Source organism: Scyliorhinus canicula, chromosome 24 (genome assembly GCF_902713615.1).
Source record: "Scyliorhinus canicula chromosome 24, sScyCan1.1, whole genome shotgun sequence".
NCBI classification, from domain to species: domain Eukaryota; kingdom Metazoa; phylum Chordata; class Chondrichthyes; order Carcharhiniformes; family Scyliorhinidae; genus Scyliorhinus; species Scyliorhinus canicula.
Window position 1 is genome coordinate 12,547,432 of NC_052169.1, and position 18,351 is coordinate 12,565,782.

Here is an 18,351-nt window from a genome sequence, read left to right on the forward strand (position 1 = left end):
CAGCAGTTTTAAAAGTTTCCCGGACCTGGCAATACAGGTCTGGACAATAATTGCACCATTCTCTTTCGATTCTATGCTGATACTGTTTTGTTATGCTCTTGATGTAGCATAAGCTGCTTACTTGATGTGCACTCTGACAAAGGAAGGTTCAGACTTGGAGATAGCTTTAACACATTTATTTAAACTGTTGACAATTCTCCTACTTGGATTCAACTCTCCTGTTAATCCTGCTATAGCTACTCAGACTGACGAACCAGTCTGCTACAATCCACGTGGTGGGTGTGATGTGTTTCAAATTAACCCTGTGTACTCACTGAGTGTCTCCACTGGAAAGAAGAAGATCATGTGTGCTGTGTCCTGTTATATGGGTTGGTGTAATGCCCTCCTGTGGTAGTGTCACCTCTCTGTGTGTCGTGAATGCCCATTGGTCGTGTCCTATTTTACTGACCTATTGGTCGAATGTCTGCGTGTCATGTCTCTGGTACTCTCTCTAGTGTCTATCTAGTCGACGTGTATTTACATTAACCCCTTGTGTATTTACAGTGATGCATGTCACCACAGATACTTTAAAAAAGCGGTATCAGTGGAGTTATGGGGAAAGAACAGAGAAGTGGGATTAATTGGATTGCTCTTTCAGAGGGTTGACACATGCATGATGGGCCAAATGGCCTCTTTCCAATGCTGTCTCATTCTTTGGCCTGGAGGGAAGCGGTTTCTAACATACCGAGAAGGTCACATTGACTCCAGTGCAAGCAGAACAATCGTCTCTGGATAAAACGAATTGTCCATGGTGTGCCAATGCTGAAATGATCGTTAGTGTGGAGAGGGTACTTTGGACTTTGTACATTCCCCTCACTTTCCAGCTGGATAATGTGGCCCACAGAGTGGCATCGTCTGTGCAGTCAAACCCCAGAATTGTAGTGGTGATACTCAGGGACTGCATGGCCCTGATACTAAAACCCAAAGACGGATAGGCAGATCGAGAGACAAAGGAAGAACTTGCATTTTGACATCGCCAATCATGCCTTTAAGGATGCTGCAAACCATTTTTCACCGAGTGAATGGCCTATGAAATGCAGTCACTGTTGACGTACAGACAAATGTACAGGCGATTTGCACAGTAGTCATCGTTAAGTGCAAATGGCTGGTGATAGATTTTATGGCTGTAAATTTCGAGAGATGCATTATCTAGAACAATGGAAAAATTATTTCCTCTCCTTCTACTGCACCTTGATATCTTTCACATCTCCCTGAACAAGCAGATGGGGTCCTCAGTATTTCACCTCGTCTGAAAGGTGGCACCTCCAGCAACGCAGTGTTCAGTACTCCATTGAGGTGACAGCCTGGCTGATGACGTTTTTAACGTGGGGCTTGAATGCACAACCTTCGGACACAAAGGTGAAGGCACTGCCAACTGAGCCAGGCTGTCACTGAAAATGATGAGAAAAGAGCAGAAACCATAATGGCACAATTGATAGGAAATTTTCTTTCTGATGTTGGCGATACCTTATGATAAAGATGCTCAACTGTATAAATAGATCCTTTAACAAGTACAATTACCATAGCCATAGAATTTACAGTGCAGAAGGAGGCCATTCGGCCCATCGAGTCTGCACCCGCTCTTGGAAAGAGCACCCTACCCAAAGTCAACATTTCCACCCTATCTCCATAACCCAGCAACCCCACCCAACACTAAGGGCAATTTTGGACACTAAGAGCAATTTATCATGGCCAATCCACCTACCCTCCACATCTTTGGACTATGGGAGGAAACCGGAGCACCCAGAGGAAACCCACGCACACACGGGGAGGATGTGCAGACTCCGCACAGACAGTGACCCAAGCCGGAATCGAACCTGGGACCCTGGAGCTGTGAAGCAATTATGCTATCCACAATGCTACCGTGCTGCCTCCAATTGTACGCGTGGGTGCGATTTTAAGGTCCAGTCCTGCCTAAAGTCAATGGACATTTGGCTGGGCCGCCAAGTCTCCCGCAGCTTCGAAATGCGGGGCTTAGGAAGAATCTGAAGAGTAAATTGGACGGAGGTGGCGAGTGAGGTGGGAAGAACAAGAGAAGTCTTAAACAATATCGAAAGACGAGCTCCCCTGTATCTCCAGACATGTTGGCCGAAATCCTCTGTCCTCGTCCGCGGCTGGGACTTTCCGGTGCCGAGAGCGAATGGAGCTTTGGCTGGAACGCCAAATTTTCCGTTTTCGCTCACACAGGGTCCCGCCAAGGGAGAGTCACAACCTTACCTGTGCCGAAGAATTTGGTGTACCTAATAACCATGGACGAAGAGCAAGAGGCCAACAGTTAAGGAAGCAGCTAGACAACATTTAAGACTGGCTTTACCAGAACTCCAACAGTGTTATCCACTGTTGCTGTGAGCAAAGCGTTTGGCACACCATAGTTGCTATGCCACTTGCTTTGGCACTTAGGCAATTACAAACTCGTAAAATGAAATTGATTGCTGATAGATGGAAATCTCTATACTTTCCTTACCTTTGGGTATTTACCAAGGGCCGATATATTTTCCTGAGAGTATATTTCCCGCAATCGGGTTGTCCATGGTCCCACGGCCCGGATGTGAAGACTGAGGGTGTCTTCATGTGGAGCTGAAGTCAAGGTGAAAGGATGATACTCATTTGTCCCCAACAGAAGGTTGGCAATACGTACCCACTGGCCAGACTTGTAATCAAAATCTTGGGGACGTTTAAATTCAAGATGGGTGACACCTGAAAAATAAAAGCAATGGTTTATTCGCTGGGGTCTCCTTCAGACGCAAAAGCCTGGCTTTTATTGTAACTATAGCAACAGGCTTGTTTGGACAATGAAACCTTTGGAGTAAATTTAATTCAGATGTCTCAACCTAGATCCCGGCCGTAACTGACAAATCTCAGCCAGAGAAGCCTCAGGCTGGCTGGATTAAGGTGGGTAAAATTGGTGCACTGGCTCTGCTGGGAAAGTTCTTTCAAGAATCCTGCAGGGTACAGGGAGCTTCCATCGACATCCCACTGCAGTGTCACAGCACCAGAAACCGGGTTCAATTCTGGCCTTGGGTGACCGTGTGAATTTTGTATGTTCTCCCTGTGTGTGCGTGGGTTTCCTCCGGGTGCTCTGGCTTCCTCCCACAGCCCAAAGATGTGCACATTATAGAACATAGAACAGTACAGCACAGAACAGGCCCTTCGGCCCTCAATGTTGTGCCGAGCCATGATCACCCTACTCAAACCCACGTATCCACCCTATACCCGTAACCCAACAACCCCCCCCCCCCCCTTAACCTTACTTTTATTAGGACACTACGGGCAATTTAACATGGCCAATCCACCTAACCCGCACATCTTTGGACTGTGGGAGGAAACCAGAGCACCCGGAGGAAACCCACGCACACAGGGGGAGGACGTGCAGACTCCACACAGACAGTGACCCAGCCGGGAATCGAACCTGGGACCCTGGAGCTGTGAAGCACTTATGCTAATCACCATGCTACCCTGCTGCGTTAGGTGGATTGGCCATGCAAAATTGCCCCTTGGTTGTGCGCATCGGGTGAAGTTACAGGGAAGCGTGGGCCGAGGTAGGGTGTTCTTTTGAAGGTGCAATGCAGACCTGATGGGCCGAATGGCCTCCCTCTGCACTGTAGGGATTCTGTGTATGGTACTCCGTTTGGCCAGCTTTTATTTAAATCCGACACTGAGGCCTGTTTTTTCCACTGCCTTCTGGAATTCCCCACCCCCCCAGCCCACTGATGGTCCCAAACCCTCACTTACCCAGAGGGAGACCAGCTCAGCAATATTCCTGGATACGATTTCTAATTGGCTGCCCCTAAGCTTGCCGGCTAATGATGGACAATGGACAGCGCCCCCTTCCCTCCCCTCCCCCTTTCATTTCCCTCCACCCCTGCCTCCCCCTTCTGCCACCTCAAAATGGAGGTGCCTTCGAAAGCAAAACGGCCAAGGCAGCCGGGGTGTTCCGGAGGCGTTAATCCACTTACAGGCCCCTCCAGCGACAACATTGAGGCCATGGCTCGGCGCTTCCCGCTGGCGCCACCACCTTTGGAGGCCGGAGCCGCCGTCTCCGATGGCCCTCTGGACTGCCACAGGGACGTCACCTCTGTTAAGATGGCGGCCTCCCCACAGGGCAGGAAGCCACCTCCAACGAAATTATGGCGATCATCAAAAATTACCCTGAATTTGGTATTAAATGCCATCAATCGGCGATGGGAATTTTGTCCTGATGTTGGCGATGCTTTACCGCAAAACTGCTCCACTGTACAAATAGCTCCTTTAAACTGGTAAAGATTGTACTAAAACGTTATGTTGGCCAGTCGTGAGTTATATATGTCAAGCTCGTAACATTAGGAATGAAAATAAAGACCTCCGCAAATAGGGTCTTAATAAGGATCCCGAGGGCAAGCCGGTAGAGAAAATTACTAAATGAAGAATTATCGATTGAGGTCAGAAGAACAAAAGAAGACAAATGGAGTTCTTCGGACATGTTATCTGTGTGAAAGGGTTGGAACACCTAATCATGTTGCTTTTCCTGCCTCCTAACTTGCCAACCTGTTTCTGGGAAAATTTGGCCTCTTCACATTTTCTCTGCCGTGCGTGCACGCACGCTGCTCATTTCAATCCACAAAGCCTTCAAAAAGAAAAAAAAGTTTTTGTGGCAGTGCGTGGGTGTTTATTTTGGAGGGGACGCTGCCTTCATGACTGCGGCACAGCGGTGCATGCACAGGGATTGAAGGGAACATTTGTCGTGATAACACGCTGCCTTCCAACTCGAGCTGAGCCAGGCTGACACTTGACGTGGGCAGCACAGTATCATTGTGGTCAGCACAATTGCTTCACAGCTCCAAGGTCCCAGGTTTGATTCCTGGCATGGGTCACTGTCTGTGCAGAGTCTGCACGTTCTCCCTGTGTCTGCGTGGGTTTCCTCCGGGTGCTCCGGTTTCCTCCCACAGTCCAAAGATGTGCAGGTTAGGTGGATCAGCTATGCTAAATTGCCCTGAGTGTCCAGAATTGCCCTTAGTGTTGGGTGGGGTTATTGGGTTATGGGGATGGGGTGGCGGTGTGGGCTTGGTTAGGGTGTTCTTTCCAAGAGCCGGTGCAGACTCGATGGGCTAAATGGCCTCCTTCTGCACTGTAAATTCTATGATTCTATAATAATCTGGTAAATGTTGCACCGAATTGGAAAAAAAACAGTTGTCATGGGAATGTCACTTTAAGAAATGTTTGTCTTCTCAAGTGGCTACAGTGATGTCATTGTGTGGGTAGAGGTGGGCTCTGGCTCTGCTTTTTAACTTTCGTTTTGAGCTGGAAGCTGTTTTGGCTCTGAGTTTTAGTTTTGTTTTCAGTTGGAGAGTTGCATTCAAACCAAGAAGGTGTATTTTGGTCTCTCTCTCTCTCTGCATGTTAAAGAATGTCTCTAGTTCACTTGATGATTTCAAAGTAATGCCTATTTCTGTAAGGAATGCAAACCTATTGTCTTTGTTAAATATTGTCATTGACTTATGGATGTTGTTAGGAAAATTACTAAGGGTTACCTATAGAGTACTGTATATTTGGGGGGTATCAGTGTTGATAGTTGACAAGATGGTTACTGTGTGTTTATAAAATGTTAACTGGATTCATACAATAAACATAGTTTTTGTTTATCAATACTTTAGATCTCTGTTGCATAACACCTGGAAAGTGGGCCTTTGTGCTCCCCATAACCAAAATCTATTAAACGTTGTCGGTCATGTGAACTCCATGATATACTCTGGTGTTCTCCAAACTCTGGCCATAATACAGTCAAAAGAAAAAGAAAAAAATCAGGCGAATAGGATTGCTTCGGAATGTCACATGAATGTAGCTACCATCCTACCTGACGGCAAGAGCTCAGCCTTGACGACTGCAATTTCGATTTTCCTCCTGCTGTAGCTGATGCATTTGTCTCCAACAAAGATCAGGGTGGGGATGATGAAATACAGGTGGAATCTCTGTAGCTGAATAAGGGCAGCGCTGCCGTGTAAAATCAACTGTTTCAAAATGACATAAACACTCAAGTTAATTTGCTTTCTCCGAACCATAGAATTCTTATAGTGCAGAAGGAGGCCATTTGGCCCATCGAGTCTGCACCCAGCCTCTGAAAGGGCACCGTACATAGGATCACTCCGCGTGCCCCCCACCGCAATATCCCACAACCTAGACATCTTTGTTGTACCAGGAGTTGCAGAGCTTTAAGTTCAGTGAACTCCATTTTCATTAAGAGTTGCCAAATAGTTGAACCAATTGTAGATGTGTTCTTAAACTGCAGCTGACATTCCTTCAGAAGTGGGCTGAGATTTTCCACAAGGGTCGCAATATTCCCATTTACGCTCTTGCATCGGTGAGCAAAATGCCGTGAGGCCACATCTGGAGTACTGTGTGCGCTATTGGTCACCTTATTTAAGGAAGAATGTTAGAATGTGCTGGTAGCAGTTCAGAGAATGTTCCACCAGACTAATACCTGGAAAAGGTGGATTGTTTTTCGAGGAAAGTTTGGACAGGCTAGACTTGCATCAGTTCGAGTTTAGAAGAGTAAAGGGGGGACTTGACTGAAACGCACAAGAGCCTGAGGGGGGTCTTCACAGGGTGGACGTGGAGAGGGTGTTTCCTCTTGTGGGAGAACCCATAACTTGGGGTCATGGTTTAAAAATAAGGGGTCACCCATTTAAAACGGAGATGAGGCAAAAATCTTTCACTGAGGGTTGCGAGTCTTTTCAACTCTCTTCCTGAATCGGCGATGGAAGCAGAGTCTTTGAATGTCTTTTTTTAAAATTTAGAGTACCCAATTTTCTTTTCCAATTAAGGGGCAATTCAGAGTGGCTAATCCCTGCACATCTTTGGGTTGTGGGGATAAGACCCACACAGACACGGGGAGAATGTGCAAACTCCACACGGACAGTGACCCAGAGCCGGGGTTTAACTGAGCTTTAGTATTATTCAGCTCCAGTATTATTCAGCTTATTCTGTGATCGTGGGTTGATTTGTTAGATATTGCAATGCAGGAGTATTTAATTATATGTCAAAAGCTGTCCTTTGTGATGCAAGATGTCAATGTAGCTATACGTAAACCAGAAGATCTTGAAGTTTTGACTGCAGTTTCAGGAATCCACTGGATTGTTACCCAAAGTTCGAGAAAGTTCTTCTTTGACTGAGTAAACCTTTTTGTCTGTTTTCAGCTCACAAAGTCTGGCACAGAAATCAATACTAGTCAAACTGAAATGAAATACCAGTCATTTAGTTCCTGCTAATTAGCACCAATCCATTAAAAGAAACCGATTAAGTGGGGGACGATCGGCGTGAATCCATAGTAAATTTCCTCGCTATCGGGGCATTTGCAATTTCACTTATTGCTCGCGCACAATAATTCTAATCAATTCTAATCAAGTCAGTTGAAAAATTACCCACGTGGCTAATAAAAGAAGAAGCAGATTACGAGTTGTTAAAAAAACAAAACTGTGTTTGTACAGTCACCTTGCTAGTTGATGCAAGATCATTTCCGGGCAATAGTCCCGTCTATGAAATGATAAAAGGAATCTCCCCAAGGGAAGGGAGTGGTGTGAGTAATTCATTCATACAACCAATTAGCACTATCAATCTTTAGTGCCACCATTAACACCTGCTTTATCTCACATCCATGATACCTTTGTCAATCTCTCCCTAAATTCCAACCCATCGGACGGCACGGTGGCACAGTGGTTAGCATTGCTGCCTCAGAGAGCTTCGGAACCATGGTTCAATTCCAGCCTTGGGTAGCTGTCTGTGTGGAGTTTGCTCATTCTTCCTGTGTCTGCATGGGTTTCCTCCGGATGCTCTGGTTTCCTCCCACAGTCCAAAGACATTGAAGATTAGGTGGATTGGACATGTTAAATTTCCCCTTAGCGTCCAAAATTAGGGTTAGGGTGGGGAGTGGGCCTCGGTAGGGTGCTCTTTCGGAGGATCGGTGCAGACGCGATGGGCCGAATGGCCTCCGTTTGCACTGTAGGGATTCTACAATGAACTGGTCAAACATATCAACTTTCCCCCGTCTCTGGATTGGTGTTTTAGCACCACAATGGCTTTAATACTGCATCATACACATACACCGATAGTGGGCAAAATACACTGGCAGTGGGAAAAATACACCGGCAGTGGGAAAAATACACTGGCAGTGGGAAAAATACACTGCTGCCCAAACGCTTTCAGATAATTACATCTACATTAATCTAATCTTTGGTTCCCACCTGGATTTTGACTAGAGGTTATGAATCAGTAAAGATGTCACCTTACCAGGATGTATGTTGCCAAGTAGAGGTGATGGGACATCCAGAATGCTTTGAAGCTAATGCGGCGGAAATAGTGCAAGGCAAAGACGTGAAGAATAGAAAGGACAAAAATTAGAAGAACTCCCGTCATCCCTGAAAAACAAAAGACATATCATGACCACGGATTAAAGTTCTGCCTGACGGATTACTCTTCACTAATGCATGGCTGAGAAAAAGCTGACATTTCTTTGCCAGTCTTTGGGATTCAAGAGGAAACATTGATAGTCATCAGGTTGAGCAACGCAACAAAATACTGGGAGCTGAATCCAGTCCAAGTTCACAGCCAAGAGCTCCACCTTTTCCCCTATTAATGCTATGGTTACAAATTCAATGGCTTTGGGTTAATTTTATCAAATTTCCAATAGGCGGGGGTCTACGGTCCAATGCAACTTGACGAGAGATGAATTTACTCCTGTTACACTGTTTTAAGTTCAGGAGGTCTTTTCGCGGAGTGGGTGACCCCTGCTTCTGAAGCAGAAGCTCGCGGTTCCAGTCCCACTCCAGGACTTGGTGGCCAAGGAAGGAGCCTGCACTAAGTGGCCAAACAGGTTTGAGTGTCAATCTGCAAATCCTTCCAACACACACCGACGGCAGGTGGCCAAAGGTGGGGACGATTTCTGGCTTGCTGCACCTCGCAAAGTAGGCTGGAGTTTCCACCACAGCTTCAGGTTACAGCATGCATGCAAAAGTGCATGTTGCCACCGAAACCCAGGCTCCCTGAGTGATCGGTAACACCACAAATTTGAGGGCTTTTCCGAGGTTTCACTGAATCGTGAGGTATCTGGGCCGGGATTCTCCGTTCTGGAGTTGAAGTGTTCCGACCAGTGGAGGATGGGGGCTGGTCTCTGCTGGTGCTGGGTGCAGGGGCCCTGGTGCGAGTCTCTCTCTCTCCTTAACTGTGCAAGTGTATGGATGGTGGCGAGCCCGCTGGATTTTTATCGCCCCCCCTCCCCAACCTCCGCTGACAAGTAGGGGCAGCCTCCCCCCGCCCCCACCACAGGAATAATGGGCGACCCCGCCCCCCAGCACTCATGGATGAGAGTACCCAACCCCCCCCCCCACTGAACTCCCCCATCAGAGATCCCTTTTAGTCACCCCTGCCTGAAAGCTAACAGCAGTCCATGCGGGAGGAAGCCGGGGGGGGGGGGGGAGATAGAAAATGAACTAGGAGTTGCACTCCAGATTGTTAGCCAGGATAAGTGAGTTTGCGGTCAAGACACACTTGGTTGTAATGCTCCCTTCCCCCACCCAGAGAAAGAGGCGTCAACACTCAGTGCCCTGCGATGGTCACTTGGGTGAAAATGAGCTGGCCCAACTGAAGACATTACGTGGTATCGCAAGCCAATTACTTTGAACGCAAATCTCACTTTATAAAGTTCAGCTTGAGGAACGATACGAGTACCTGTAATATTATGAAAGAACCACCAGTAATACGTGAGAGGAATCTCAGACCTACGAGGAAAAGACATCATCAGTGATGAAATGTGGCAAGGGTTCATCAAAGGTGTTGTTGTAGTCGGACACATTGTCATCCCGACCAATGGTTTAATGAACCATTACAACCATCCTAATACCACTCCAGGTGCGAAGCAATACAGGTAGGCTAATGTTAATCACTCCCCAGCCTCGAAATTAGTTTGCATTGCTCATTTGTACAAGTCCAAAAATTGGCACCTCGCTGTCCACTATGGTGGGTGATGTACATGTGCACATTCAACACCGAAAGTGTGCCCCCTGTCATATCAATAAAGCCTCCAGCAGGTGGTCCAGGCCTCATGACGGACTTTCCATTTACAAATAAAGGATCCTAATTGTGACATTATGTGGAATGTCTAGAATAAAAAGGGTTAATGTAATATCTTAATTGACCACTAGATGGAGCTAGATGCAGAACTGTATAAAGCACTGACACTCAGCTTCAGGGAGAGGACTGGAGAGAGTGCAGAGGAGAGGTCTAGAGAGTGCAGAGTACAGTTACAGATAGAGTGTCGAGAATAGTGTTAGTAGAGTGCAGATTACTAGATTATTGCTTGCTAGAAGAGTAAGTGGTCAAAGTTTAATAAGTAGTGTAAATAAAAGTTAGCTTTGTTATTGAACGTAGCTTCTGTGGTCTTTGTGAACACTACGACAGCCATCCTAATAATAAGAATCACAAAGAACACCACACTAATGCCTGACAAAGATTCATCCAGAGTCAGAACGTTAGCTCTGCTCTCTCTCTCCATGGGTGCCGTCAGACCTGGTGAGATTCTCCAGCATTTTCTGCTATTGTTTCAGTAATTTTGCTTTAATCCCAATGTCTGGTTTGGGACTCCTTCCCAAAATTGGGAAGGCCTGACCCCACAACGAGCCGGCTATGTTCGGGATGATCAGGTCCACATGCGGCAGCGGCGGAGATCCTTCAATAAAAACAAAATACTGCGAATGCCGGAAATCTGAAATAACAACAAACAACATGCTGGGAAAACTCAGCAGGTCTGGTTGTGGAGAGAGCCAGTCCGTATTGTTGCTCACAACCAGGGGTTATGGTGGAAGAATCAATCCAGTCTGATCTTTTTAGCCATGATGTGGAGATGCTGGCATTGGACTGGGGTGGGCACAGTAAGAAGTCTTACAACACCCGGTTAAAGTCCAACAGGTTTGTTTGGAATCATGAGCTTTCGGAGCGTAGCTCCTTCATCAGGACTCACCTGATGACTCGTCTGATGAAGGAGCAGTGCTCCAAAAGCTCGCGATTCCAAATAAACCTGTTGGACTGTAACCTGGTGTTGTAAGACTTCTTACTGTGATCTTTATAGGTTCAACCTTGGTTTATTGTGAGACACTTCCACACAACGGCTAACCCACAATAAGCTCTCACACCAAAGTGCCCCAGCTATCTGTATTCATTGGATAATCAATGGCACATGTTTAACTTGCAATTCACGTAACAAAGTAATTGAGATACTCCGTGATTAATGGTACATTGACACATATGACTCGAGCTCTTGGCACTGAGGAAGAGTCATATGGACTCGACACATTAACTGTTTCTCTCTGCACAGATACTGCCAGCCCTGCTTAGACTGTTAAAGACAGACCACCATCGAGAAAAAGTTAAGGTTTGAAGGAAATACTGAATGTGGGGAACCCTGTTCTCCCCAGTCCCACATTTATCCCAAAGAACATAGAGTTTTACCGTACGGAAAGAGGCCCTTCAGCCCGCCATGTCTGCGCCGGCCCATCAAGCAGCTACCTACTCTCATCCCAATTTCCAGCATTTGGTCCACAGCCTTGTATGCTGTGGCATTTCAAATGTTCGTCTAAATGTTTATTAAATGTTGTGAGGGTTCTCACCTCCATCACCCTTTTCAAGCAGCGAGTTCCAGATTCTCACCACCCTCTAGGTGAAAAATACTTCCCTCAAATCCTCCCCCGAAATCTCCTTCCCCTTACATGGCCGACTCTCACGCAGCCCTCTCTTCCGCTAGCCAGGATCTGTCCGAAGGCTGATGCCAACTCAGCAACTGCTTGCTCAGTATTGATATTGTCATCTGAGAGTGCCTTTAAGAATTTGATCTTTAAGAAATGAAGCTGATCATATTACTGAAGTGATGTCACAGGGGGGAGCTGAGCTCACTTCTGCTTTTTGGGAGTTTTAGTTTCAGTTTGAAGAAAGCTTGGGTGTGGCTGTGAGCTGCATTGCTGGTGATCTCTGCCAGGAAGGACTATCTCTTAATCCTTTGATGAAATTGGAATTGTAAAAAGATCTCAGTATTGAATATAAATCTAATGTGCTTCTGTTTGAAGGATTTGTTAAGTCTTTTGGATGTGTAAAGGAACAGTTTGCAGGATTGGGTAGTGTTGTATTATTTTTGGGGTTATCTTTGAAGTAAGGGGTGTTAAGAGATCCAATGTTTATTTAAAAGGTTAATTTGAGTTCATGGAATAAACATTGTTTTGTTTTAAAAATCATGTGTCTATAATTGTAATACCACACCTGGGGAAGAAGCTGTGTGCTTCAAAAGCAACAATCTATTAAAGGTGGGGGTTGGTTGAACTCCATGATACATTTTGGGGTTCTGAAAACACCTCTCCCCATAACAATATCCTGTTTGCTGGTGAAGTGCCTCAGAAAGCTCAAGAGGAGCCAGTAGCTTGTTAAATTAACTAAGGGAGCTCTGAACTTCTTTTCATTTTTCCATGGAATCTGGACATCATTGACAAGGCCAGCCTTTGTTGCCCGTTCCCAATTGGCCTTGAACTGAGCATTTTTCAGAGGGCAATTAAGAGTCAACCATATTACTGTGGGACTGGAGTCAGATGTTGGCCATACCAGGTAAATGAGGCAGATTTTCATCACTCGAGGGGATTCATAAAGCAGATCTGTTTTTACAACAATCGATGAAGTTTCATGGCACTAACTTTCAATTCCAGATTGTTTTATTATCAATCCAATCAGCCACGGTGGTACCGAATGGTGGAGCAGGCCCGAGGACCCTTTGCTCCTGTATCTTATGCTCTTAAATGCTTCCTTATTTAGTAATAGTTCAACTTACCCATCATCATGGACTGCCTCAGGGAATAGGCAGGCTAGAATGCTGAGTGGGCTGACAGAGAAAGCGTAAATATTGACCGCGTGAGCTGCACTGTGGAGTGCTGTGAAAATAAAAGTCAGATGAATAGGATGCATGATGAAGTGCAAGACAATTCAGAGTGCCGCAATCCATAAACAATTGAGGTGTAGCGGTGCGGTGGATTAAACAGATGCCTCTCACCACTGACCTGAATTAAAATCGAAGCCAGACTGCTGAGACTAGGGTTTCCTCGGTTTATCGGTTACTATTAGGCTGGGGAATTCACTCAGTTACTGGGATTGCACTGATTCCCAAATCTATTATTATGGCACGATTCAGGGCGGCAAGGCGGCGCAGCGGTTAGCACTGCTGCCTCACGGCATTGAGGACCTGGGTTTGATCCTGGCCCCCGGTCTCTGTCCGTGTGGAGTTTGCACATTCCTCCGTGTCTGCGTGAGTATCACTCCCACAGCCCACAAAGATGTGCAGGGTAGATGGATTGGCCACGCTAAATTACTCCTTAATTAGGGGGAAAAAACAAATTGGGTTCTCTTAAGGTTATTCCCTTCGCAGTGGTGCCGCGGGAGGCGTGTGGGGCCGCAGTGCGTACCCGCTGGAATGCCAGCTTGAGTTTTGTTCTGGAGTGGGAGATGAACCCAGAACGTGGTGACTCGGGGGCGAGAGCGCGACCAACTGAGCCACGGCCGGGTGGCGCGGAGCCGTTTTAAGCAGCGGCTGTCGTCAGCAGGATGGGCCGGTACACCCCCCCCCCACCTCTCACCTGAGAAACAGGCAGCAGCCATCGCAATCCAACGGTGGAAATCCACGGCCGAATCAAAAGGAATGAAATTATTGAGGAATGTCTCCCGCAGGATTGTGATGAGGTTCCGACACATGGTGAGAAGGATGTACGAGTACAAGAAGGAGACAGCAGCTGCAGATCCGCGGGCAATGATGATACCAACTCTTGTGGTCTGAGGCACTCCTGAGTGCTCGCTCAATACTGCATAGACAGAAGAGAAAGAGTGCATTTATTAGCTTGTCACAAACATTGAATTTATTTACCCCAGTTCAACATGTCCAGAATATGTAATCTGTTCATAATTGTGAACATAGGTAATTAATAGGTAATTTTGAACATTTGGTAATACAGAACTTGAGTATTCCTGAAAACAAGAGCCAATTTTGTGTTGAAACTTTTCATCTTATACTCATCAGGTCTATAAGAATACAAATCAAAGGGAATCAACAAATTTATACTGTATGAGAAGGGTATTAATTGATTGACAAATGGACTCTGATTGATTGAAGCATTGCTATTGACAATGCACCTGTTGACTGACCGTTAACTGCCAAGTATTGTTTGAAACTTAAACCAGGCAGCTTGACTCTGATTTCTTGAGGCAATGCCCTGAAGAGTGAACCAGAAAGTGGCCATCACATGATAAATTTATTTCTCATATAAAAAAAAATAAATTTAGAGTACAGATCATGAGCTAAAGCCGGGATCGAACCCAGGTCCTCAGCGCCACAGCCATCACTTGTTTTGTTTAGCTGAAACAGATGCAGTTTACGTACGTAATATTTCTGTCTGCAAAGAACACAACCCTGTGTATTGAGATATGTACTAAAAATTAGTAATTTAAGATTGTCAGTTGGGTCTGCAGTTGTGGTCCATTTCTGTGTACTGGAAGCTACTTCTTCGCATAAGGAGTTTTGGAAATCTGGATTTTCTCCCTCAAAAGTTCCTGAGGCTGGGGCGGGGGTTGAAAATTTCAGATTGATAGCTTTCTGTTGAGTAAGGGTATAAACGGATATAGGATCAAGGTGATGGATAAATGGAATTAAGGCAAAAATAAGCCACAATTTAATCGAATGCAAGAAAAATACCAGGCGCAATTCTCCGCACTCACGACGGTGCGGAGAATAGTGGGCGTCGTAAATTTTTACGGCCACGCTGGTCTGACGCCCTCCCGCTATTCTCCCCCCCCCACGCCCGCCTCCCGACACAAATCGCTGCCTGCCGTTTTTTTACGGCGAGCAGCGATTCTCAGCTGGCCGATGGGCCGAATTCCAAGGCCTTTACGACCATTTTTATGAACGTCAAACACATCTGGTCTGACCATTCATAAAAACGGCCGTAAAGTCCTGATCTGGCAGTACCACGGCCGTGCCAAGGGTGCCATGGGCCCGCGATCGGTGCCCACCGATCGCGGGCAGCGGGTACTTACCCCGTGCACTCTTTATCCTTCCGCCGCCCCGCTGTATCCATTCGCGGGGCGGCTGAGGGGCATACTGACCCGCGCATGCGCGGGTTTCACGCAAATGCGTGATGACGTCATCCGCGCATGCGCGGGTTGGAGTCTTCCAATCCGCGCATGCGCGGCTGACGTCATGTGACGCGTCAGCCATCGCAAACTCTGGCTAGTGGGCTTAACGAAATTCGTTAAGCCCGCGATGCCGGAGTTCACGGCCGCGGGATGCTAGCCCCGACCGGGGACCAGAATCGGTTCCCGGTCGGGGGCCGGAGGCTGGCGTCAAACCCGCCCATTTTTGACGCCAGCCTCACGATTTCTCCCAGGTGCAGAGAATCACGCCCACCCTCTTTCTGTTGCTATGCTCTTGTCGTAACATGCAGTGGAATTCTCCAATGGCGGGATCTTCCGGCCCGCCGCCAATGCACCCATGCCCATGCGTTTCCCGATGGAGTGAGGTGAAGGGGAAACGCCATTGGCCGTCTGCGAGAACGGAGAATCCCGTGAGCGGCGCGCCACGAAGGAAAACGGGGCTACCGGACCAGAGAATTCTGCCCATGGTTTTTAATTCAAGAACGAGCGACTGTACAATGTGTACTTACAATAGGCACGCTCAACAAAGACGCCCGCAGTAATCCCAAAGAAAATGATGCCACAGAATATATGTCGTTGATGGTTTTGAATATATTGCCTGCACTCGTTGTATTTCTGTTGAAATTTGTTTTTGGTATACTTATCCCGCTTTGGTTCTGCGAAGACTTTACTCACGCCTTGAGAAGATCTTGAAAGATAAAAAGAGAAGAAAGCAACACTCACAGAATAGAAACAATAGTGGCTTTTGTGACTTTAGTATGTCCCGCACACTTCACAGGGAAGGGAATAAAGTCGTTAAAGTGACAACCAATTTGTGGACAGCAAGCTCCCACAAGCAGCAATCAGATAATGACTAAATAATTTACTTCTTTAGTAACATTGACTGATGAATAAATATTGGCCAGGACAGCTGGAGAACTACCCTACCCGTCTTCAAAATAGGCCATAACCTGAGAGGTCTTGGCTTTAATGTTGCCTCATCAAGGCGACACTTCGTTATTTTCGCCCAAGATGACATACTTCGAGGAAAAATATGTTTCAAATCAACGGATCTAAAAAGACCTTTTATGAAACTATTAAAGCAGATCCCTTGGGCTTTCACTTCTTTGGTCTATGATCTGAGAGACATTGAGCAAGTCTAAAAGTTTTGTGCAGCGAAATCATGAAATAAAAAAGATGAATTGGAATTATGTGTACATCTTGTAAGAGGAAAAGAAAATGGTTACCCCAGAGTTTTCAGAGTCCTGCAAATTTCCTCTTCTCCCCAGTCTGAACTTTGGTGACGATTTGGTTCTGAACCAACAGCTATTTGTAACGTCAGCTCGATCCAACAACACCATGGCCCAGATGCCTACCCCATCGATGGCCCCTCCACCTCAAACTTTCTCCCACCTCGGCACTGCTCCCGCATTCCTCACTGGCTCTTCTGAACCCGGAAAACCAGAGCAGTAGAATCGGAAGGGGCGGGGCGGGGCGGGGGTGCGGGGTGGGGGGAGGCGGGGGGGGGGGGAAGGGGGTACAGGATAAGCCTCCTTTTTCACCGCACAAGCTGCCAAAAAGTGAATTTTAAAGTCCAGTGTGGACGTTAGTGAATGGGTGGGTGGATTAGGAAGTGAGTGAGTGGGTAGGGTGGCAAGTGGGCGAGGCCAAGTGGGTGGCATGGGTGAGGGAGTAGGTGGGTAGAGTGGGAGCTGGGTGAGGTGATTGATTGGTACAGCGGTGGTTCAGATGGCAGGTCAAGGGGATGGCAGGTGGGTGTGGTAATAGGATGGCAGGTCTGTAGGTGGCAGGTGGCGGAGGGTGGCATGGTCGGTGGGAAATGTGGCAAGTAGGTTGGGGGCGCGGGGGCAGTAGTTGGTTTAGCCCGGTGGGTTGTGGGTAGTTGGGTGTCCAGGGCACTGTCAAGGTGGATAACTGGCTGGTCACGGGGTTAGTCAGGTAGCAAGGGAGTCCGGGGTAATGGAGGTAGAGGGTTAAGGGGAAGTTTGGATGGGCGGATCATCATGAATGACTGGGGGTCAGTTCTGCAGATAACCACGTGACTGGGATCTGTCCAACATTCCCTGGGTAACTATCCCGGTAAAGACGGCTGAACTGTCCAAAGTCTCTGCGTCAAGCTCAGCATTGGAGACGTTTGCAGAGGATACAGGTACTGCCGTTCCCCACATCGGCAGATCGGGGCATGGATATTTCTGAGGCTTTGTTATACAGCTGACATCAGACTTACTTCTTGCCAAACCGCTTGCGCAAATCCAGGCCTGAGGTTTCCTGTGGGCTGGTCTTTTGTGGGCTGGGTTCTAGTTGGTTTGCTTCACTCCTTGGCGCTCTGAAAAATGTCAGAGAATGATGTGTGTCAGGTTTAAAGGAAAACGTAGCCTGACCCAGCTCCCCACGCCTGAGCTGCTTCCCCAGCTACTGCCTAAACAAGCTTTAGCAGCTTTATACAGGGAGATAGCGAACAAGTAGGACACACAAAATTGTGCAATAGAAATAACAAATTTACATTTATAGTAGCACCCTCCACAATCTCAAAACCTCCCGCAGTGATTCACAGCTAATAAATTCAAGTACAGTTGCTGTACAGGCATATATGGAAGCTGAATTCATGCAAAGCGTGCTCGCAGAAATGCAGCAATGATGATGAACCGTCGATTAATCCAATTTGGTGGCGTTAATTTGACTTTATTCTTTCATAGAATCCCGACAGTGTTGATGGAGGGAGGCCATTCGGCCCATCGAGTCTTCACCGACTCTCTGACAGAGCACTCTGCCTTGGCCATGCGCTTGGGAGGGCCAACATTTGTTGCCATCCCTCATTGCCCTGCAACTGAGTGGCTTCCTCACCCATTTCACAGGGCAGTTAAAGGTCAACCACATGGCGCTGGATCTGGAGTCACATATCAGGTAAGTAACATTAGTGAATCAGATGAGGTTTTTTTTTGACACCAATAAATGATAGTTTTACAGTTGCCCTAACTGATTTTAATGAACTGAAATCAGAGTTCAACAGCTTCCCTGGCGAGATATGAACACATGTCTCTCAGGTATTTAGCTGTGCCTCTGGAATACGAATCCAATGACATTGCCACTATGACATTTGGCCTACCATCTGCT

At 46.9% G+C, this 18,351-nt stretch overlaps 1 protein-coding gene across 1 annotated transcript in view; it reads right to left on the minus strand.

Moving 5' to 3' along the window:
• The window catches only part of LOC119956723 (dual oxidase 2-like), a 107,028-nt gene that overhangs the window by 18,325 nt on the left and 70,352 nt on the right, over window positions 1–18,351 (minus strand). Inside the window, exons 23-30 of the mRNA XM_038784060.1 lie at window positions 17,465–17,563; window positions 15,747–15,925; window positions 13,671–13,892; window positions 12,872–12,971; window positions 9,736–9,785; window positions 8,299–8,426; window positions 5,870–6,023; window positions 2,504–2,736 (exon numbers count right to left, since the gene is read on the minus strand). Of these exons, the coding sequence (XP_038639988.1) occupies window positions 2,504–2,736; window positions 5,870–6,023; window positions 8,299–8,426; window positions 9,736–9,785; window positions 12,872–12,971; window positions 13,671–13,892; window positions 15,747–15,925; window positions 17,465–17,563 (1,165 nt within the window). The remainder of the gene's footprint in view (window positions 1–2,503; window positions 2,737–5,869; window positions 6,024–8,298; window positions 8,427–9,735; window positions 9,786–12,871; window positions 12,972–13,670; window positions 13,893–15,746; window positions 15,926–17,464; window positions 17,564–18,351) is intronic.